This window comes from Haplochromis burtoni, unplaced genomic scaffold, assembly GCF_018398535.1.
Source record: "Haplochromis burtoni strain Fernald_Lab_line unplaced genomic scaffold, NCSU_Asbu1 Contig_218, whole genome shotgun sequence".
NCBI lineage: Eukaryota > Metazoa > Chordata > Actinopteri > Cichliformes > Cichlidae > Haplochromis > Haplochromis burtoni.
Window position 1 is genome coordinate 808,095 of NW_024582579.1, and position 22,990 is coordinate 831,084.

General features: G+C 44.0%; 1 protein-coding gene across 1 annotated transcript; it reads left to right on the forward strand.

Moving 5' to 3' along the window:
- Positions 1–6,677: 6,677 nt before the first annotated feature.
- Positions 6,678–22,640, forward strand: pdik1l (PDLIM1 interacting kinase 1 like). Its single transcript, XM_014338479.2, has 3 exons — positions 6,678–6,851; positions 10,306–10,601; positions 18,319–22,640. The coding sequence occupies exons 2-3, from the start codon at positions 10,317–10,319 to the stop codon at positions 19,057–19,059; spliced, it is 1,026 nt and encodes a 341-aa protein (XP_014193965.1). The 5' UTR covers positions 6,678–6,851; positions 10,306–10,316; the 3' UTR covers positions 19,060–22,640.
- Positions 22,641–22,990: the final 350 nt, after the last annotated feature.

Here is a 22,990-nt window from a genome sequence, read left to right on the forward strand (position 1 = left end):
GTGTGGCCTGTAGATGTGTTGGCACGTTTATAGATATGTGCTACGTTTGGATAGAAAACAACTTTGTGAGGACTGATTAAAAATACTCCCAAAACACAATTTTTGCTTAACACAAAGGTTATACTGTACTCAGTTTGTAGTGTTGCTTGTGTAGTGCCGTGTGTCTGGGGCTCACAGTCCGAGCTTTCTCCAGAGGTCAGCTCCAGGATTGACATCTGGACCTGGCTAAGTGTGGCTAACACTGGAGCTCGGTGCAGGTGTGAGCAGTGCTCAGAATTTCAAATCGTTTCAGGCCACAAACACCTGACTGCTTATTAACGGCGCCATGGTCCCTGGATCTCAGGCCCAGGGTTTCTTTTAGTTTTCTGAGCTTTCTTCTAAACACAGATGGTTAGTTGTTCCCTGATCTCCACTATCCCTAACAGGCAGTAACATATAAGGACTAAACACACGAACACGTGACTCAGCTCTAAGCTGTCAAGTTGAAACCCATTAAAAACAAATTACAGCAGCCACAAGTGTATAATGACCTCATCCTGCTCTCCCTGTCAGCAAAGCAGCAGCCTGGTGATCTGTGAATGAAAGCATGTCACTAAGTATTTTAAATAAATGTGGTATCTTGGAGGGAATATTGCTCCCAGTTGAACAAAATCCTTATTTTAGATGACCTGTCTCCAGGTTAAGGTTCAGCCTAACAGGTAGGCCCACTACGAGTTTCTGATGGGAGTGAAACATAAAGTTAGTAGTTAGTGTTGCTTAGTATCAAGCTCCTCATTGACCAAGCAAAACATCCTGTCTGGGCTCCTCATCAGCAGGATATAATACCAAATCAATCTTCCTTCAGCTGAAACACACACATCTCTGTGTTCAAACAAAAAGAGGCTTCGGTTACCTGCAGCTGTGCTTTCAACCCAGTAATTAGACCGAGGTTTCACCTCTCACATTATTTCCCCCGTTTTATTTTGGTAATTCTGTCTTTTTTCTTTATTGCATGTAGTTTTACGTCACCCGTGTGTTGTTATTGTGATTCTGTTCATGTGCCTCGTGTTCCCCAGCTGCTGATTTCCCTGGTGAATATTTCAGTTTTGGTTTTTTGATGCCACCAGGAGACGTAGTTAGCAGACTTTGAGCTTCATCAGCTGCAGCCAGTGGCTCTTTCACTGCTGGAGAGAACTGTTGAACTGAAGCTGTGGCTCTCCCCAGATTACGAGCCGATCTTCAGGGGGCTGGCCATGAAGGCCCTAGGAGACAACGTTAGAAAAGCAAGGACAGGGGACGTATCAGAGGACCGCGGCGCTGCTATTCAAATACACTTTATTAAGCACGACCACGGACATACAAGCAGAAGTTTTGCCATTGTTCCAGCCTGAGGATTAAACTGCACAGGAGTCACTACATCACTGTGGTTGTTACTGACTTTCTCTGTTATGCCGGGGTTGAAGTTACCATGGTGATTTAGTCAAATAACCAGGTTTGTGAGTTTGAGCTTGACTTGTATCACAGTAACACATTAATCTTGTTTCACACCGGAGCACAGCGTGTTTGAATGAATCCAAGCACAGGGTCTCAGCACAGCTCATACTGACCGTGGTGGCGACTTGGACGTGATGTAACTGACGTCATGTGTTCATCTCAGTTTTTATTGATCAAATTCTAAATTCTGTTGTGACTGTGGACAAAATAACTGCTTGCTGTGTTATTTCTGTTGTGTTGAATGTGTTGGACACATCAGTCACTTCCCCTCGTTGACCCAAACAATACCTTTTGTATTTTAGGCTGTCGTTTTGATTTCATGGCTCACAGTTGTTCTGATATGTTTTTGCCTTAATTTCCTCTCCAGCTGTTACAGTTAAGAAGAACTAGTGCTGCTAGGCAACTAGTTATCCAACACTTTACCTTTTAAGCTAAAGCCTTTAAGGACAGAGACGGTCACTTTTAACTGCTCATTAATGGCTTTCAGCCCTGCTCTATAGAAAAGTAAATGTGTCATATCAGCGACACAAAGCCATAATAGGAACGAGGTGATGTTTTCATAATGACGTCACGGCTGCGACGTGTGAAGTGCAGAGAAGGACTTAACTTTATTTACAGAGTGGCAAAACCAAACACAAACAAGAGCTAAACATAGGCTACACTGAAAACCCTAAACTGAGAACACAACACGCAGAAAGCTACACAGTAGTGACACAGACAGACCAACAACAAGCAGGAGAACACACAGGGCTTAAATACACACAGGAGCAATCAGGGAAACACAGCTGGGAGAAATCAGAGCTGATGAGACAAGAGGGAAGCAAAACCACACAGGACAGGGACTATCAAAGTAAAACAGGAAATACAACAGGTATGCACAGGGAGAGACACAGAGACAGAACAGAAACCAAACTCTAAGAAGAGCAAATCCTAACAAGAATGAAACATAACATAATAATCATCAGAACCAAAACCAGTCCACAGGCTCAGGACCACACATCAGCCATCATGTCATAAGATGACATTTATTTTTCTCCTAAATGGAGAAAAATGCACAAATTGTCACGGTCCGGGGCAGCGGCCGTGTGAAGAGTGGAAAGGAGGACTCAGATGCAGCACTTACTCAGATGTGAAGGTGATTTATTGACAATATCGAACACAAAGTGGAGATGGCAAACAGAACTAAGGACGAACTAAACTGGGATAAACTACACAGAGGAGTGGCAAACCTGAACATGAAGGGAGAACAGCAGGGAGAACACGCAGAGGATTCACGGAGAAATGCAGAGTACCGACGCGACGAGGAGCAGAGGAAATCACACACTATAAATACACAAAGAGACACTGGGAAATCACACACAGGTGGGGGAAACAGCTGGACCTGGTTAACCTGACGAGACAGGGGAACACTAACACCAGGGACCAACAGAGGGAGCACAAACCCAGAACCCAGTGTCTAAAATCCCAAACACAAACCATCCCAAAACAGCCATGAATAATAATGAAAGTATAACAATAAAGAACACAAACACAAAGTCACTCAGTCATGGCCGCAGGACCATGACACAAATGAACATTAAAAAAGAGAGAAAAACATTAAAACTGCTGTTTTTTTCATTACACGTAACTGTGAATATGGATAAGGTATGGTATGATGTATGATTGATCACTTTGTTATGGAAGTTTGTTTTCACCACTGACAAAAATATTTTAGTCGTTCATGAGTCAGAATTATTATTCCAAAATTGTGATTTTCTCAGTTATGAACTATATTTGGAGAAATTTGACATAGTAAATCAGCATTTTGAGATAAAAATCTGAAATTATAGCTGCAAAAATGCTGTTTATTTATTAACAGAAAGAAGTTTTCATACTTTCTTGATCAAAAATCTGTTACTGGTTTCAAAAAGTCAAGTGACAGAGAAATATTTGAATAAATGGCATCTGTGCTTTTAAATCCTTGGAGTAAAGCTACAGTAATAATTTGTAATGATTTCATGATCAACAAGATAAGATGTGACCATCAAAGAAATCCTTAGACAAACTGAGACTTCATCTAAAAGCCAAAGCTGGAAGTATTCTGCCCTCTTGTGGGGGAATTTAATAATACCACAGATGTTGAGCAGGTTACCACAGACTACCATATGAAACTGCACTAAACCTAATAAACCTACCTTGAAATTCAGGGTGCGTTTGATAATGTAGTACAATCATAGTCAAAGGTTTTGAGAACGACACAAGTTATCACAACGTTTGCTGGCAATCTGCATGTACAGCAGAATATTATCACGAGTGATCGAATGCGTGCATATGTTTCATCTTTGCCATAAAAATGAACATACTCCTATAAAACCCATTTCCACTGCCACAGATGGACTCTGACATCATTAGTGATCCTCTCATTAACGCAGGTGAGTGTTGATAAGAACATGGCTGGAAATCACGCAGAGTTTAGATGTTCTTCCTTTGTGAACTGGTCAGGGTCTACTTGATCCCAGTAGTTTAATCATCAGACAATTAGTGCGAGGGTCCCTGCAGGTGTCTGCATGCCTGCCTGTTTTTCTGACCGCACTGGTTTGTCTGTGGAGACCATTTGGGCGTCCTCCAACTTTAAGCAGACTGCTTGGCTGTTGGGTCTCCAGCTGTCAGTGTTTGTGTCCACAATGGAGTGTAATCAAGCCCTTAGAATAGCAGACTGGATGCTTTAAATGGAGGGTAGTGTTTGAAATCATCGTCCGTCCTTTGTTAACCATAGTTACCTGCAAGGAAACATGAGCAGTCATCCTTGCTTTGCATAAAACGATACTGCTGCTAGTAGAAGTTCAGCTGTTGTGAAGAAGGCTTTCATGTCCAGCAAGCACTGTCTGCTAAAGGTAATTCAGCTTCAGCATCGGGGCACCACCAGTGCAGAACGTGGTCAGGAATGCAGCAGGCAGGGGTGAGGACATCTGCATGCACAGTGAAGCAAAGGCTTTTGGAGGATGGTCTTTTTTCAAGCAGGGCAACGAAGTCGCAACAAAAACATGGAGGACAGACTGGCCTTTTCTCTGTTTGGGGCATCCAGAAACATGACTGTGCAGAGAGGAGAAGGTGGAGTGCTACAATCAGTCCTGCATCATGCCAACAGTAAAACACTCTGCTACCATTCATGTGAGGGGTTGCTTCCCATCCAAGGGAGTTGACTCACAATTTTGCCATGAAGAACACAGCCACAAATAAAGACTAAAACACCCTCTGAGAGCAACTTCTCCCAGCCATCCAAGCAACTCCCAATCCCCCGGAGGTCCCCGTTTCCTCCTCAGCCACCGGCCAGGCTTCCTGATGCATTCCATCTCCACTGCTGCTGGTGTTTTGTCTGGTCTCCTGGCAGACTCGCTTTCTCCATCGATGCAGGTCTCTTCCAGTAAATCGTCTCCTCAGATCTCCTGCCAAGCCTCACATGTCTTCTAGTGCTGGCCTCCAGGGTTCCTTCACCTATGTCGCTGGCTACCTGGCCAGCCTCCAGAGTTGCTCTGTCTATGTCTAATACATTAAAGTATTTATTCATTTTACATTTTTATTATTTATTATGGGCAGCATGCGCATGGTGGTGCAGAGTTTACCACCGTCACCTCTCAGAAAGTACTGGCTTCAGATCCACACTGGGGCCTTTTTGTATGGACTTTGTATTGTTCCCCCCGGATACTCTGGCTTCCTACCGTAGTCCAAAGACATGTATGGGTTAGGTGAATTAGTGAATCTAAATGGACTGTAAATGTAAATGTGCACATGAATGGTTATGTGTCTCTATCCTTGTGACAGGCCAAGTTGTGATGCTACACAACTTCAAAAGCATCTCCAAAACTGCAGCTCTTGTGAGATGTTGTCAGTCTGCAGTGTTCAGGATCTATCAAAGGGGTCCAAGTAAGGAACAGTGGTGAACCAGCGACAGGGTTATGGGTGGCCAAGCCTTAGTCATGCACACCTGTCCCGCTCTTATTCACACATGTATTTTATTTGGCTTCTACTGACTTTCATTATTCTTGTCTCCAGAGCATACCTCCACCTCTCCAGCTTCTCTTCCAGCTCCTCTCAGATCACAGCATCATCTGCGAACATCATAGTCCCTTCATACCCAACCTCATCGGTCAACCTGCTCATCACCACTGCAAACAAGGGCGGGCTCAAAGCTGACCCTTGTAATCTCATGTCCACCTTGAACACATCTCTCACTCCCACTGCACACCTTACTACTGTCTTGCTGTCCTCATACTTCCCTGGCACTCCCGACTTCCTCCTGCAGTACCAAAGTGTCTCTCTTACCCTATTATATGTTTTCTTTAGATCTATAAAGAGACCTCTATATTTGCAGCACCACCCTGCGTCAGCAAACTCAAAGCAAACATCACACCTGTAGTGCTTTTTCTTCGCATGAAGCAATTATATCAATTGCACAATGTCCACCCTAGAATACTGAATACTGGGCAGCTGGTATAGGTTTGTTCATATGTTCCTTTTTAGGATTTTCATCGTGTGTTTTCTGTGAACGTCTTACTGAAATCAGGCAAATAGGTTTGTCTATCATCCAAGCATCAGTATCTGTATTTGAGAAAGAATTACAGGTGATATTTGGATAGCGGGTCCACTACATTAGATTACATAAACTTGTACAGGTGTGTATGGAAGAGGATTAGTGCCACTGGAAATAGAAAAAAGTGGGGGAGTCTATTTTGGGTTTTTTTAAGAATTCTGAGTAAAAAAATCCCAATCCTCTTCTGCAGGTGTGCACGGCATTTTGTTCACCAAGTGTTCTCATTTCACTGACTGAATAATGCTAATCAAATGTGCTAGCTATAATAGGAAGTTTTTCATTTTAAAAATACACGTGCCTTTTGCCATCTTTGAGTCAGGATTTCCTTTCAATTGCTAAAGTACAAGTGTTTAAACAAACAAAGAAAAAATCCACACAAAAATGACTAAAAAAGTCACCAAACAGAGCAAGTAAGCAACTCTTAGAATATAAAGCAAAGCAGAATTTTTTGATGCAACAAGACTTAATGAAGAACTAATCAGCTATTTCTCTGCATGTACTTAATTTTTTTTTTCATAAAACATGTTTAGAAAAACATACCCTCGCCCGTCAACGTTCCTCCACCTCCTGGTTATTGAGTCTCCATTATAAAAAAGCATCTACGGGAATTTTATTTTGAAGGGTATGACCGGAAGTCGTCGCTCTATCGCCACTGACGCGCTGTGCTGCATAGCAGCTGCGCGCTCTCACGTCCAGTGTTTGACAAAACCTTCTTGGTTTGACTGTGCGAGCAGAACGTGCGCGGCGGTAATGGCTGCCAGGGAGAGTAAAGAAGACAACAAATGAACCCCCGAGAATCGACTCGAAGGTGAGCTTGATAACAGTCGCGGCCCGACAACTGTTGTTTCTTCTACATATCAACTATTGTCTCGTCTGCGGTAGCTACTTGGGTCGCGTGTGTGTGTTTTGAGGCTGGATTTTTTTTCTGATGCCACACACACACACACACACACACACACACACACACACACACACACACACACACAGGACAATAAACTGTCAATACCCTGTGCTTATCACGCTGCCCCCTCTGTGCCCCGGTGCTGGTACCGTTAAAGAGGCATGGACTTGTCCTAGCTAGATGCTCGGTACCACCGTACGTGTCAGTTGTGCTAAAGATATATGGACTCATTGTTAGCTCAGGTTAACGTGATTAGCTAACGTTAGCTGAGCAACAACATCGTTAGCTGACAGTAGGCAGGCCAGATAGCTGTTAGCCTCTTAGCCAATCAGTCAAGTGGATTTGTAATCAGCCCCTTAGCACGCTGGCTACCGCTTCTTCCGTCCGGGAGTCAGCCTTTCGCTGCCGACTTTTGGGAGACATCCATCAGCTCCGAACCTGTCACTGTCACCTTCCTTTAGAATGAAGTTTTCTGATTAGTCCAGTGAATATTGGGATATAGACAGGTGTTTAATACCGGCCATTCCCAGGATAACAGGCAGAGTTGTTACAGTGCTAAGTTGTGTTGTGCTCCAAGTCGAAAGAGCAACAGCCCATCAAGTGAAACAATGCTAACATAAGTTGGCTTCATAATAAGAAGAAATAGTTATAACTGAGCTATTATTGACATGTGACCAAGTGACTTTGTACACGTGAGTTTTACTTATCGAGTATTGCTGAAACAGTATTCCAATAGCCCAAATCATCAAATACTATGGATTTATTTTTTAAAATCCTTGTCAGTTTGTGTATAGAAAAACCAACTGACAGGGATGGTTTGCAGTCCATGTTGCCTGTGCTTAGTTTTCTTATCTTAAATATATACTTAAAAAAGTACTTTCTAATCTGATTACGACCCAGCTCCTCTGCAAGGTGATGTAACCCTGTAGTGGTGTCACGTTAACACAATAGTTGTACATGGTGTTGAATCCTGTTTACACAATGGAGCAGCAGAGGGGTATGCTACAAACTGAATACTATACAGGTTTCCTCGTGTGTTTGTTATTAATTGAAAGTTAAAACTGCTTTTTTTAATAACAGGAGAAATGAAGGGGCGGGGGCACTTATCTTTCACTTCTCCACTCATCTTACATGCATTGGTGTGTAACAGGCTGCGCTTAAGCCATATTACTATGGTGGTATTAATAATAATATTAATAATAATAACAATAACATGTTGTTATATCCTAAATTTTTATTTGCTGCCTTGTTGCTGAGACACAGTAGGACTCTTTGTTGCATCACTTATTCAACAAGAAAAAGTGATGTCTGCAGGCGCCTCTGTCACTGCTTTACAGCTCACTGGGTAAACAGTTATTAAGTAGTATTTATTTACTTTGTTGACAGCTTACAGTTGTCACCCAATTACATTATATCTGTAATCTTTATTTTTGCCGTTCTAATAACTGTGTAGTTACATTGATTGTAATCTGTCCCTGTTTTTAGTCCTGTCCAGCATTCAGCTGTCTGTTCTATGCCACTGAGTTATAAAGTAACAATAATCATACTTGGTTTCTACCTGAACTGTCTGCCAGGCCTTTTGTTAAGCAGCTGAACTGTGAATGGTTGTTGCAGCTAAACTAAGAAAACTGCAGAAAATGATGGTTTGGTTGACGGTCTAATGAAGGTAATTGTGCTGTCAGTTCTACAGCCTGCTGTGCTCGGGTCAGAGCGACATCATCACACAGGTCTGTGCTGGTCGTGCGCCTGATGTTTTTTGTGACCTTGTGGATTCATCCACAGAAATGTAAATTGCAGTGCACCAAGTATGCAAGTATGCATGTCCCGCATGCAGCCTGGCTGTGACGTCTCCAGCTGTCAGTGTCTTTGTCTCAGCCGAGTAGGATCCAGGCTTCACACTTCCCAGGACCACAGTGTGATCTCAGCTGGCTTCAGCACTGTTCAGGAGCACACAGATGTTAATATGAGCAGTGAGGAGAAATGTGGACCAACTATCACGAGCTGTGGTCTAAACCAGCGGTCTCCAACCTTTTTTGCGCCACGGACCGGTTTATGCCCGACAATATTTTCATGGACCGGCCTTTAAGGTGTCGCGGATAAATACAACAAAATAAAACCAGTACCGGTACCGAAAAAAGAAGATTTATTCATAACACACGTGAAAAGACCCAGGAAAACCGAGTAAACGATAAAAACGATAACAAAATAAACTGAAAACCGATAAAAACCCTGAAAACCAGACATTTCACACCTGAGCCTCAATTCTCGCGGCCCGGTGCCAAACGACTCACGGACCGGTACCGGTCCAGTTTAAACATGTAATCTCCAAACTGTTGCTTTCAAGAATGTTTCTGTGTCCTGAATATTTCACTGTGGACATGTTACTCACCCACGGTGTTTGTCATTGCTGCTGTTCTTTGATTCCAAACAGCGTTTGGATTCCTCCATTGTTTTTACTTTAGTGAGCCACGTTGTTTTTCATGTTTTGGGATAAAGTCTTAAATCATTACTCTGGTGTTGCAAAGTCACAGCAGACGGACAGACACAGAACTGGTTTGGTGACCTCAGAGAGGCTGCAGAGCAGAAACACGACTGCTGGTAAAGAGTGTGAAGTTGAACTGTGGGCAAAGAGACTCAGAGGAGAGGCACCTGACAACTGTTTAGGTCTTTATTTGTCACAAAGTTTGTTGTGTTAACTCATTCACCCAACGTTTGCATGTTAGGTGAATGAGAGCAGGAGGCACAGCTCTCTGGGAGCTTTGTGGCAGGAAGAGCACCCACAGTAAACATATTTACCATCTGCTGTGGCAGCCCCTTACAAGAGCAAGAGTAACTTTATTGATCTCAAAGGGAAATTCGTACGTCTGACATAGATCCTGAAAAATGGCTTCTCCAGTGTGTTCAGTCTCTCCAATTACAGAGTCAGCTTTCTGGCTAAGAAATGGAGCAGCTTTTACTTTTTATATGCGATTCTTTGAGTTTTCACTGGGTAGATGCAGACGGACGTAGCTTTGGAGTCACAGTGAAGCAACCCTGGATAGGCGAAATGATTTTCCACCAGGACACAATAATACCTGTGGTTGCAAAAAGACTTGTGGTCCTATCAAAGTCTATGAATCATGGGCTCAGTCACTGGAATCAATAAGCCTGCTTTGTATTTGTGGGTATTCGAGTATCAGAAAGGAGGATTAGCTGTGGGGTTGTCTGTGGCTAATGATTTGCAGTTGACACGTTGTTAGCTAATGAGTTCGCATTGGGTGGCTGCGTCCATGCGTTATACACTCCATGGGATCATACTAGCATGCTAGCATGTCAACAGAGTGCAGAGGGCGAGCTTAACTCTCACAATATGTCTCCACAGTGAGGACTAGGATGGTAAGCAGCCAGCCGAAGTACGAACTCATCCAGGAGGTGGGGCGTGGCAGTTACGGTGTGGTCTATGAGGCAGTAGTGAAGCGTACAGGGGCAAGGGTGGCGGTGAAGAAGATTCGCTGCCACTCTCCAGAAAATGTCGAACTGGCCCTTCGGGAATTCTGGGCCCTCAGCAGCATCCAAAGCCAGCACCCGAATGTCATCCACCTGGAGGAGTGTATCCTGCAGCGGGACCAGCTAGCCCAGAGGATGAACCACGGCTCCAGTTCGCCGCTCTACCTTGAGGTGAGAACACATGACCCATGGGATCAGTCACGATGGGTAGGGATGGGTATTGATAAGATTTTCACGATTCCGATTCCATTTTCGATTCTGTTTAACGATTCGATTCTTTATCAATTCTTTTTTAAAAAGGAGAACACTGAGGTTGATTAGCTCAGAACTTCTATCTTCTCTTTGAACAAGACAGAAATTTAGGAGTAACATGGCCTTACAAACCCAACAGTGAGATCTTAGGAGATCCAGCCTACGGCTCTTCAATGGGGTGTCACAGGGTCCCCAGGAAAAACATTGTAAATGTAAAATAATAAAATAAATATTCTTCTGTAGCAATAACAAAGTATAACATAAATTATTCTGTAGCAATTACACAAGAATATCCAGTAATGTCCCTGCCTACAATTAAACACATCTGCTGTGGCAAACAGGTTCAAGCCTTTGACCACAAACTGAGTCTCTGCTCGGTGACATTCGTCTATCCTGCCTGAAAGGAGACGCTACCAGCAGACTGCAGCGAGAGCTGCCAGCATCTGAGCCAGCTACCACTGCTGCTGGTTGAGATTCACGAGTCCGGAGCGGAATTAAAAACACGACATTCATTTAAGGTCATCGCGTGTTTTGTGAGCAAATGCTTTTGCATATTCGTAGTGTTTCCTCCCTTAAATGAAATATCTACTTTGCAAGTATTGCAAGTTGTCCTGTTGTCATCCGTTCTCGTAAAGTGTAACCAAACTTTTGAGCGTTTGAGCCGCCGTGTTTCCTGCCAGGTAAATGACGCTCCGCAACGTGGGGACGTCATTCGGGGCGACTGGAATCGATAAGGGAATCGTTTGCAAAAACGGCAAACACTTCCAAGGAACTGAAACAGTGGGAACCGGTTCTCAACAAGAACCGGGTTTCGATACCCATCCCTAACGATGGGTGTAGTTCGTCTGTGTTTGTGTTCACTTTTTATAACTGCTTCACTGTATAAGGTAAAGAAAATGACTGTTTTAGTCCTAAAACAGTCATTTTAACAAACAGTAGTAATAATATCAGATGAAAATGTGAGAATTGACAAGTTAAAACGAGTCAAACACAGCTTGGTTTGTAACAGATGTTCTGATTGTTCTGTGGGTATTTCTCTACACAGCTAACCCAGCAGAGAAACTGTGCTCTTGTAATTCTGTTCATTGCAGTGAGTTTGTCAGAGCTGCTCCTTGTTCTCCACCTGTTGTGTTATTTCTTTACATAAAAATTGACCGTGGAACAAAAATAAAAGCAACGGTGAGCTGGTGCTGATGTTCCTAAATAAGAACCTGTGATTACGGCTCCTACTGTTCTCACGAGGACGCAGCAGCAGGGAGAATATCGTGGTTTGATCCTGGAGCTGAAGCTGTGTCACGGTCGCTTTCATACATATTACAGGATGTCAGTGGGTCAGTTTGAACCACAGCTGAGGAGGCAGAGAAATCACTTCACAGGGCCCAGTGAGCCGCAGCAAAGTTTACCTGTGTGCTGTTTGACTATTTCCATGCCGATGTCTGTTCAGTACAGGTGTGCGGCTTGAGCTGTGAGCGCACTTGTTGCCAAATCCAGTGACCTGATTGGTCGGATTGTTTATTGGGATCCAAAAAATCGAGCTGGGTTTGAAAATGCTGCGAATTCGTCCAGTGAAACTACACAGTTGTTGTGAAAGACTACATTGTGCGTCCATTTGAGGAGGCCTTTCGATATATGATCTACCAGTTTACACATGGTGGTCGGTGATATTACAGGCAAAGAACGTCACACGCACATATGAAGGTCAAAGTCCTCTTGACACACAAGAGATTATTTCCTATAGTAGTGCCACGATTGGCCCAAACCAAACAGCATATCAGGACAAACCGACCTATCGTAATAGAGGATGATGACTTAGGCTTGCTCTGCAGTCTGAGCTTCTTGCAGTCAGTGAGCTGACGTGCACTCCTCTGTACAGCAGTGTCCTGGAGGTCAGTTGTCAGGATGCTAGTTTTGTTTAAACATGTTACTGATCCTGAGCTTAACTTTGGCTTAAACTGGGCCACACAACAGGAGTGTGACTGTAAACACAAACCACAAGAAATGAACAAATAAAGGTGTGTCCGTGTCCACACGTCAACATGTGACCGCCGACTGGCTCCGTTACTGTGGTAGGACCTTAAGAAAGCTGCAGATAAACAAATGTCCGGAAACCTCAATGAACTTAAACAATGTTATAAAGAAAAATGGGGCAAAATTCCTCCACAGTGACGTGACAGACTGATAAATGCAGGAAATGCTGCTGTAACGGTGGTTCTAGCAGCTGTGAAATCACGGGGCAAAGAGTCCTGTGAAAGCAGCGTGTGCAGGTAGAGTCTGCCTGCTGATGTAGTGAGCGAGCGACCTACTCGGCTATTTGAACACAGCTCGTGTAAATGATAAACAGGAAGTGCTAATCTCAGACTGTATTTTCTGTTTGACAGATGTCACTGTGTGCATGTAAATGCTTTTACAGGGCACCGCTCTGCTTGTTTTTAACTTCACATTAGTTCCTGTGCTGACCTCGGGGTTACAGAAAAAGGAATCGTGCTCGGAGCGATCCTGCAGAAGTGAAACTGTGAAATCTCCTGTTGGCTCATGCCAAACTCATCTTGTCCCCTCAGCCAGTTAAACACACATTGATCAAAGAAGTAATACAAGTTCAGATGTGATACTTGATGTGACCAAAACACACGGTTTGGTGTTTCACTTTCATTCATGTGATTGTCTTTATTTATAGATGCATTCGTCACACTGTTGCCCAGCAGGTGACTTCCTGCCTTAGCGTCCTGCAGGTTGTGATTCTTTAAGAAGCAGGACTTGGGAGGAAAAACCAGTTTGTCAGGTACTGGACAAAAAGGCTCTCCAACCAGATAAGAACATGACAGCGTCTGAGGTGATAGGAGAACACAAACCCTCCAGTGTGCTACGGTGACAGTCAGACGTATAGTTTACACCTGACAACATTAATGCTGATGCAGAGTCTGATTAATCAGAATACTTTACTGATCCCTGGGGAAATTATTTCTAATGCTTTAATGCTTCGATGTTGACTGAATGAGCTTATCCATTTATACACTGTAGATTGTGACTTACACAAAGGCACTTGTAAAAATTTAGTTAAATGATCTGATCTGATAGTTCAATGTTTATTATTTTTGACTCAAATGGGAAGGTCCCATTTATTCCTGAGTCAGAGGGAAGCTCTGTGCTGTCATCGATTTATCCACGTGTTGGTTTTTTAGACTCAGACTCTTTAGTTGCTGCTGCTGCGTGGAGCCGACAGTTTCATGTTGTTAGCGTGTGCAGCCTGTTAACATGCAGTGTGCCTGATTTTGCCTTCAGTTTGCTTTGATGAATTTAAAAGACCCTTTGTGATTGTTTATCACCATGCTGGGCAATATTATATGAAGCTTTATGGAGGTTTAGCAGTTCTTTATAACTTCATGCTAAAGTGATAACATTGTTTGAAAGCAGAACCTGTTTTAGATCAATAATCAATAATGTGCTTGAACTGTAGCCAGTGAATTATTTCTCAAATGTAATCTCCGGCACTTAGTGCAGCACTTCAGAAACCTTTAGTTTTCAAACATGTGCTGAAGTTGGTTAAAGGCAGGATGCACAGGTTAGAGCCTCGGGCATCGTGATGATAACACATCGTTCAGCTGTGATGCAATGATTAGTGAAATGTAGAGCTACTAATAAATCTGCCAGGGTGGAACATCATCATCATCATCATCATCATCATCATCATCATCATCATCTTCTTCTTTCAGCTGCTCCCTTGAGAGGTCACAACAGCTGATCATGTGCCCCCGTCTCACGCTGCCCCTAACATCCTGTTTGGCGCTCTCAGTGTGTTCTCCTGTTTTACAGCCATAAAGCTTCTCTGTGGTCTCGTCCTCCTGCCTCCAACATCGCCGCTGACACAACACTAAGATTTAAAATGTTATAATAATATCAAGGAAAAAGAAATCACAAAAATCTAAAGATGAGAACAAATTAAACATTAACAACATTGTTTAAAAGTGGTATTTGTGGGAAACAGCAGACTAACACAATTACACAATACATTTTGTTCTGTTTATTATACTTTATGTTGATTGATTTATGACGACCTGAATCAGACCGATAACCGCACTGATTCAGTGGGTCGTCAGTGGGCAGCTTTGTGTTTGTTGGCGAGGTGAGACTGGAGTCATGTGTGCTGCTGCCTGCCGTGCATTGGCTGCGCAGTATGAATGTTGGAGCAGCTTCAGGAGCTCTCCACAGGCCTGATTACTGCCTCTGAGCAGCTCACAGGGCTGTTTTGAAGCCGTTCATTCACCTTTCTGCAGTGCTAGCACTGGAAACTTTCCCAGAATCCTTTTATTCCAGCTCTCCTTTTTTAATTGTAATATTCCAGTACATGCTTGCAGTACAGTGAGTGATAATGGGTGGGAGTATCTGACCACACCACCTGTGGGATAATTTGCAGTATGTGTTTGGGTGGTGAATCCTCTGACAACCATCTGTTTAAAACAAGTTTCTGCTACTGTTTTTATGCTGATTTAGATTATTTTCAGCAGCACATTTAACCTCCTGAAACCTGAGCTCTTCCACAGCAGCATTTTCATTTCTCTTTGATATTTGGCCTGATTGGGTCCCGATGAATGTAAAAACAAAGAATTACCAGATTTTATTTATTTATTTTTTTACCTGATTTTTGTTTCTAAGAAGAATGAGAGCCACATGAGGATATTAGTTTAAAATTTCAGTAGACCACTAGCAGTATAACGTCCCCGTGAGTACATATCAGGCCCCTGTAGAGCAAAATTGAGTATTTTGGTCTAAATAACCCAAAATGTGATGTCCACATATGTGGACCCAGGTCCTAGGAGGTTAAAGCATTTCAGTTGTGATTTCAAGAGCTGTTACAAGTATTGGGACAAATGACACTGCACAAACTTCAGTGGCCTGATTTTAAAAAAGAAAAAGAGGGTGGCTGCCTCCAGGACCTCCAGTAAACCTCTTGGTGCTTTTGAACTGTTGGGGGAACGAAAATCAGAGAACAGACTCCATGCAGTCGGGACTTGGATTGGGCCACTGCAACACCTGATTATTTTCTTTGTTAGGCTTTTCTGTTGTTGATTTATGTTTGAGATCATTGTCCTGCTGCAGAAATGTTCCCCAGCTTTGGCTCGCAGACAGAAGCCTCAGTGCCGAATACAGAGGAGTTGGTTGTTCAGGCGATGCCTGCCAGGTGCCCACGGCCCATACAGTCACCCTTCCACAGCCATGCTTGACAGCTGCTATGAGATGTTTGTGCTGATGTGCTGTGTTTGGTTTTCATAAAATATGATGTTATGGCCAAATATCTCCCCAGGGCTCTTTCAGAAAGCTTGTGGTTTGCTCGAATGCAAACTTTGAGGCTTCTCCTGGTAACTCTCCCAAACGTAAAAGTTTACTATGCTAACTGAGGCGTGTAGAGTCTGAGCTTTGTGTAGCTGTGAAGCGATATAAGGTAGCATTGTGTTACATTGCTACACAAAGATACACAACACAGATTAAAGTGCAACTGGGTATCTCAGATATATCAGTCACCATTCACCTCGCACGTGTGGTGTCGCGGTACTATTTGGGAAGAACGTCCCATTCCAGATGACTTCTGTGGTTACCGATCCCCTAGGTAGATATATAATTCTCACCCATTAATACTCCTAAATATATATATGGCCCGAACGCAGATGAACCGAGTTTCTTTAAGAGAATTTTTGATCTGCTCCCAGATAACGATCCTAATATAATAGTGGCTGGAGATCTTAACAGTTATCCTGAGCCCTTCCTAGATGGATCATCTACACAATTAGTGTCAGAAACAGCTTCTTCAAAACTTTTAAACAATCTTCTTAAAACCAGGGACATGGTAGATATTTGGAGGATTCAACGTCCTACAGGTAGAGAGAACTCGTTCTACTCACATGTTCATAAATCTTATACCAGGATCGACCATTTTCTGCTGAGCTCACGTCTCATTTCTCAAGTCACCAACTCCAAGTATCATAATATATTAATATCTGACCGTAGTCCCTTAACAATATCATTAAATCTTTCACTTCCAAAACAGTGGGGATAGGTGTGACTGTGAGTGTGAATGGTTGTCTGTCCCTGTGTGTTGGCCCTGCGACAGACCTGTCCCGGGTGGACCCCGCCTCTCGCCCTATGACAGCTGGGATAGGCTCCAGCAACACCCGCGACCCTGAAAAAAAAAGGACAAGCAGAAGCGAATGGATGGACTTCCAAACAGGTTTACTCTTGGCGACTTAACACTAACCTTCTTAAGGATGACATTTTTGTTAAGAATATAACCTGCAAATTGAAGAATTACATAGAAGTAAACGATAATGGTGAGGTATCCGATTCGACTTCATGGGACGCACTGAAGACTGTTTTGAGGGGCGAATAATCTCTTACACTTCAGCTCTTAAAAAAGAAAGAGAGAAATCAACAGTGTCCTTCCTGACCTGGATTGTATCAAGTCTCTGCATCTCCTGTGGATTATAATGAGATAGAGAAATTAAAATACGAATATAATGACATAACGAGTGGCCTAGTCAGTAATCTACTTTGGAAATTGCGACAAAAGCATTTCGAGTTTGGGGATAAACCTGGTATGTTGCTATCACGACAGCATAGCAAGAGCAATACACAGCATCAAATCCAAAACTCTGCTAACTAACCCGCTTGATATAAACCGTTGCTTCAGCGAGCTCTGTAGTGAGTTATGTTCTCTTACGCATAATATGTTACAATCTGATCTTAATGGCTTCTTCGATTCTCTCCCATTGCCTAAACTGAGGAACTCCGACCGGGATTATCTTGAGTTTACTCTTCAGGAGGTTATCCGGGCTATACAATCATTCGCTGATGGCAAAACAGCGGGACCTGATGGTTCAGAGTTCTGTCACATTTTGCGACATTCTTGCAGGATGCTGAACAATCAGTTCCTCTGCTCCTCAGCCTGATCACAGCTTTTGGTAAATTATCAGGATGTACCATCGACTGGTCAAAGAGTGAGTTTCCAACAACAGCTCGCCAGAATTCCTGCAGCAAGTTCCATTCAAAGTAGTTAGGAGTATCCTTTTTTTTTTTTTTGTATTGTGAAGTGCAAATTTGTTTGAATTGGTTTTTTTGTAACACATCGGAGCCTTTGTGTGTCTCCTTTTGTTTTGGGTTTGTTTTTGTGTTACATTTTGAAAATTTAAAATAAAATTATCAAAACAACAACAAGAAACCAAAAAACCATCCAAATGCTCCAGACGAGGAAACTGGCCGAATGTGCTTTCATAGAGCCAGTCACAGTTTAGCTCAGTTCAAAGCGTCGGGCTGACAACAGTCCCCTGTGACGATTTATGTTTTAAGATAAACATGCTACGATGTTGTGAGAGGGAGTCAGACTTGAATAATTACTAATTAAATGAGGACTGGTGTATAGTAGGGATGTGTGCTGTAATAGTCTGATGGCTCCACACTACCAGCATTGGGCATCAATTATAAACTGCTGTTTCCTAAATGTTGTGCAGCCATCTGCCACCAGAAAGAGCATCTATGTTGAGACACGCCATAAATGTGTTGATCTAGGCCGTATGTCACAATCGTTACATGGAAAATGGCAGCACTGCTTATGTGCACGCACTTTTCATCTTCTGTGTTTCTTCTGCAGCTCGTGGAGACGTCTTTGAAGGGCGAGATCACCTTTGACCCTTGCTGTGCCTACTATTTGTGGTTTGTTATGGACTTCTGCGACGGCGGCGACATGAATGCCTACTTGCTGTCTCGCAAACCTAGCCGCAAGACCAACACCAGCTTCATGCTGCAGCTGGGCAGCGCCCTGGCTTTCCTGCACCGTAACCAGATCATACACCGTGACCTCAAACCAGACAACATCCTCATCTCCCAGGCCTGCACGCCAGCCGGCTCGTCCGAGCCCACCCTCAAAGTGGCTGACTTTGGCCTGAGCAAGGTCTGCTCTACATCCGGGCTCAACCCCGAGGAGCCGGCCAGCGTCAACAAGTGCTTCCTGTCCACGGCTTGTGGGACGGACTTCTACATGGCCCCGGAGGTCTGGGAGGGCCATTACACAGCCAAGGCAGATATCTTCGCCCTGGGGGTGATTATCTGGGCTATGGTGGAGCGCATCACCTTTGTGGATGTGGAGACTCAGAAGGAGCTGCTGGGGAGCTACGTGCAGCAGGGCTCGGAGATTGTGCCGCTAGGAGAGGCCCTGTTAGAAAACCCAAAGATGGAGCTACTGATCCCTGCCCGGAAAAAGAGCATGAACAGCCACATGAAGCAGCTGATCAGGGAGATGCTGTCGGCCAACCCTCAGGAGCGGCCCGACGCCTTTGAACTGGAGCTCAGACTGGTCCGTATCGCGTGCAGAGAGCTCGACTGGGACACGTGATTGACGAGCAAACGTCACCACAAACTCGGCCGCAAAGCACACGCAAACATCTCATCAGCTGCTGTTAACAACGACGGTCACATAATGGGCAACAGTCATTGGTTGTAATATTGATTATCCTTTAGCCACTGTTCAAAGCACCCACAGTCTACGACTTTATATTGAAGGGGGGAGGTGTCACATCTGCTGCTCCAAACTGCAGCCTAGTCTCAGGCTAATCACAGCTTCCACTTCCTCATTTCATCTGAAGCATGACGGAAGAGCAGCGTGACCCTAGAAACTCCTGCTTTCAGGTAGAAAAGACAGTCAGAGCCTTTGTCTTCAAATGCCACCCAAACCTCGGTGCTAAGTGTTACTAAATGCAATATGAGACATGATCCTGTGATTTCTTGTGCTCACATTCACCCAAAGGGCCGACACTGCATCCAGCCACCTCACCGTGCTGCGTGTTGCTGCAAAGTTGTTTGTGGGTTTTACAATTTACATGAAGATTGGACTCAAATACAAACATGCCCTGAATGCTCAGGTATTAATGGCGTACAGCTCGATGGTGTTTGAAGACAAAAGCTCGCTGTCGAGGGACGTTCTGCTCCTTGGTCGTGTGAGGGGGAAAATAAAAACTTTGGTGCTTACATATTAGTAACATGGGTGGGGGACTTTTTCTTCTTTATCAGCAAGTGTCCAGCCAGCAGGGGCTCGTGGTTGGGGGGTTTCTCCCCTTTGCAAACTGTAAGATAGGCTGGCCAGTCGCAGACACACCCCTGGCCGCATGATCAGAATGTATAATGATGGAGAGCGGTCCCTGTTATTAACATAGAGCCTTAAACACAGAAATACTTTTAGCCCTGAGCACGTCATCCAGTCAGTGAGGCAGACAAAGGATCATGCAGGTTTATTACATGTTTGTTCCAGTCTGTGGTTTGCACTGAAGCCCCTTTAGACTGAATTCTGTCATTTCAGGGCATCTTTACATGACTTCAGTCAGATAAGAAAGACTGCTGCAGAAAAGGACAAGACGGAGTAAGACGCTGTATTTAATATGTTTAATATCCTTGCAACATGAGGCACGAGATGGTCAGCAGAGAATCACGTATATCTGAGGTTTACCAGCTGGTTACTGGTCATAGGTGGCCAGCTGAAAACAGTCCAGTTAGGCTCGACTGCTGACCAGTTTGTGGCCTCTGGTGTCGACTCCTAATTATGTCAGCAGGTGCAGCACTGCAGGCTGCTAAAGCCGACCAAAGTCAGGTAGATGCATCACCAAAACATGCTTGTATAAGTCTTGTAGCTGAAGTTTAATATGAATGTGATACACCTTAAAACTACCATGAAATAACACCGTGATACAAATGTTTTCAATCTCAGAGAGTTGGGAAATCCCCTTAGTGCTTCTTTATTAAATAGTTATCACAGGCGAAGCCCTGATCTGTTCCAGCCTGTAATCATAGAGGCTCTGGCCTCGAGTTTTACCCTCATAAAGGCGACTTTGTGATTAAGGAGTTGGATTATTGGGACATCAGTAATGAGAGCGATTACTGTTGTTCTTACTTTAATATGATCATTGTTCAGCGTGCATCACACCCAGTAGGAATAATGGAATAATAAATCCGAATGATCCTTCACAAAGACAGGAATCTGAGCTGTGGTGCAGTCAGACTCAGTGTTGGGTAGAAAAACCAATAATGTCCAGTTGGACTGTTTAAGAGTGGTGACACAAGTATTCACACATGTTCACACCTGATGTGTAAAAGGGACGAGTGGAGCAAAGCACTTATCGCTAACACGGTTCGTGACGACCTCCTGCAGTGTGTGCTGCAGGCTGATAACCACGCAGGTATTTGTTTTCCAGGCTGTTGTTAGTTACGCACGCTGCAGCTCATCTTCAGGAAAGGCGAGAGGAAGAGCATCAGCACTCGCCATCCTCCAGAGGATCTTCTCTGTTTTCGTTGACGTGTAAAGCTCTTGTGTTTTGTATGTGTTTAACCTGATCTGCTCTCACTGTGTCACTGCCTCCTTTCCTCTGGCTCTTACAGTAATCCTGCTCTTCATGCTCCTGACAGGCTAATTCTAAGCCTATTAAGCTGCAGCGCTTGGCACAGGATCATGCCTGGGACCCTTTTGCCTTTCAGGTTATACATAATGTGTGTACTTTGACACATTTTAAATGAAAACAGTAAAAACTCACAAACATACAATGTCTTTGTTAGCTCACAGCTCTGTAACTGGCAGACCCCCCCTCATTCATTTCCCCCATGCTTTTAGCTCTGATAGCTTTATTCACTGGCATCGTGCGGATGACATCGGCCTTGCCGTCATTGTGACACTAGAGTGACCTCACTGATATTGCACTCAAACACCTCATTGGCAGAGTATGTGGTTGAGATGCACAGCGTCTCGTGAGCCTGCAGCGCTTTTGGTACAACCAGCAATACCACAGAAATCAGTATTACAATACTCGGACGACGTTTCCTTTGCTTGCGTTGGGACTCAAATCTCTCATGTGGATGTTTAGGGAGTCGTTTCTGGTCGACAGAGGCGTTTGCCAAACTAATGCTTGGTCTGGGTTACTCACCTTTGATTTTTGATGTTCATTTCCTTTGCACATGTGTAAATACTGTACAGGTTTATGTACATGTGACTGAGTGTGCTCTGTTTTCAAGAGCTGGATTGGTTTGACATGTAAATTTGCTGTGATGACTTCAGTTTTCCTTCAGCTCTTGATTCAGCACTGCTTTCCTTCAATCATTGAAAAGATGTGATATACTTACAGGTTAATACAGTTGGTGTGCTAGTGATAATGTATGTACGTCATTGGCCTGTTGTTTGTGGTTTTGTGTAAGCAAAAGCTGAAATACAACACGGGTCAGCTCAGTCCTCCTTTTGTCTGCTACCAGGTAAATGGTCAGCAGTCACGTTCAGCAGGGGTGCACTCGTGTAAATGCTGAACGCCTCGTCGACGGCCGCTGGCCAAACGGCCGATAAAACTGAGGCTCGCGTGATGGCGCAGAGCCTTGTATATGAGATTCAGTTTCATCCATTGTGACTGAATTTTATTTTTCTCATTCAAAAACAGTGAAGCGCTGGAGAATCCAAACGTTCCCCTGGCACAAGGGGAGTAAATAATAAAGGAGAGAAACCGTAACAGCTTCTTTTTGTTTCGAACCTTTGGACAATGATGCTCATACCAAGCACTGCTTCGAAGTCTCAGACATGTCCGTTACTGGGTGGGCTTAAAAAAGCTCACCAGACAGTGAGAGAGACTTGTGCTCAGTGCTGCTGACACATACAGAGCGTCGGATCGATGGTAGAGGGACTGACGGTTTCCCCGTTTACAACTTTCTAGCATCCCCCTAAAGCAGATGTGGCAACTCCAGGCCTGGAGGGCCGGTGTCCTGCAGGTTTAAGATGTCCTTGATCCAACACAGCTGGTTTAAACGGCTAAACGACCTCCTCAGCATGTCCTGAAGTTCTCCAGAGGCCTGCTAATGAACTCATGTGATTCAGGTGTGTTGACCCAGGGTGAGATCTAAAACCTGCAGGACACCGGCCCTCCAGCCCTGGAGGTCCCCACCCCCCAACCCTAAAGGGACAAGTTCCAATAATGGCGTAATGACAGAGTTGACTTTCGTCTTGTCTAACAGAGCAGAGCACTTGCTATAAATCCAACAGTGGTGGAGTGTTTAGAGCTCGTTATAATGCGAGCCCAGGTGTCGTGATTGTGTGAGTCGCTGTCAGCACAGCTCACGTAGCTCTACGCTGTGCTTAAACCCGAGCGGCTAATTCGCTGCTAATGCTAACTCTAGATCGTAATCCAGTCTCGGTGCGTCCTGAATCAGTTTGATAAAACACGTCACAGTTCAACAGAACCACAGCAGTAACAGGTCCTGACCTTTGCTATCGTCTGTGCTGTCCTGTTGTGGGTTGGATAACG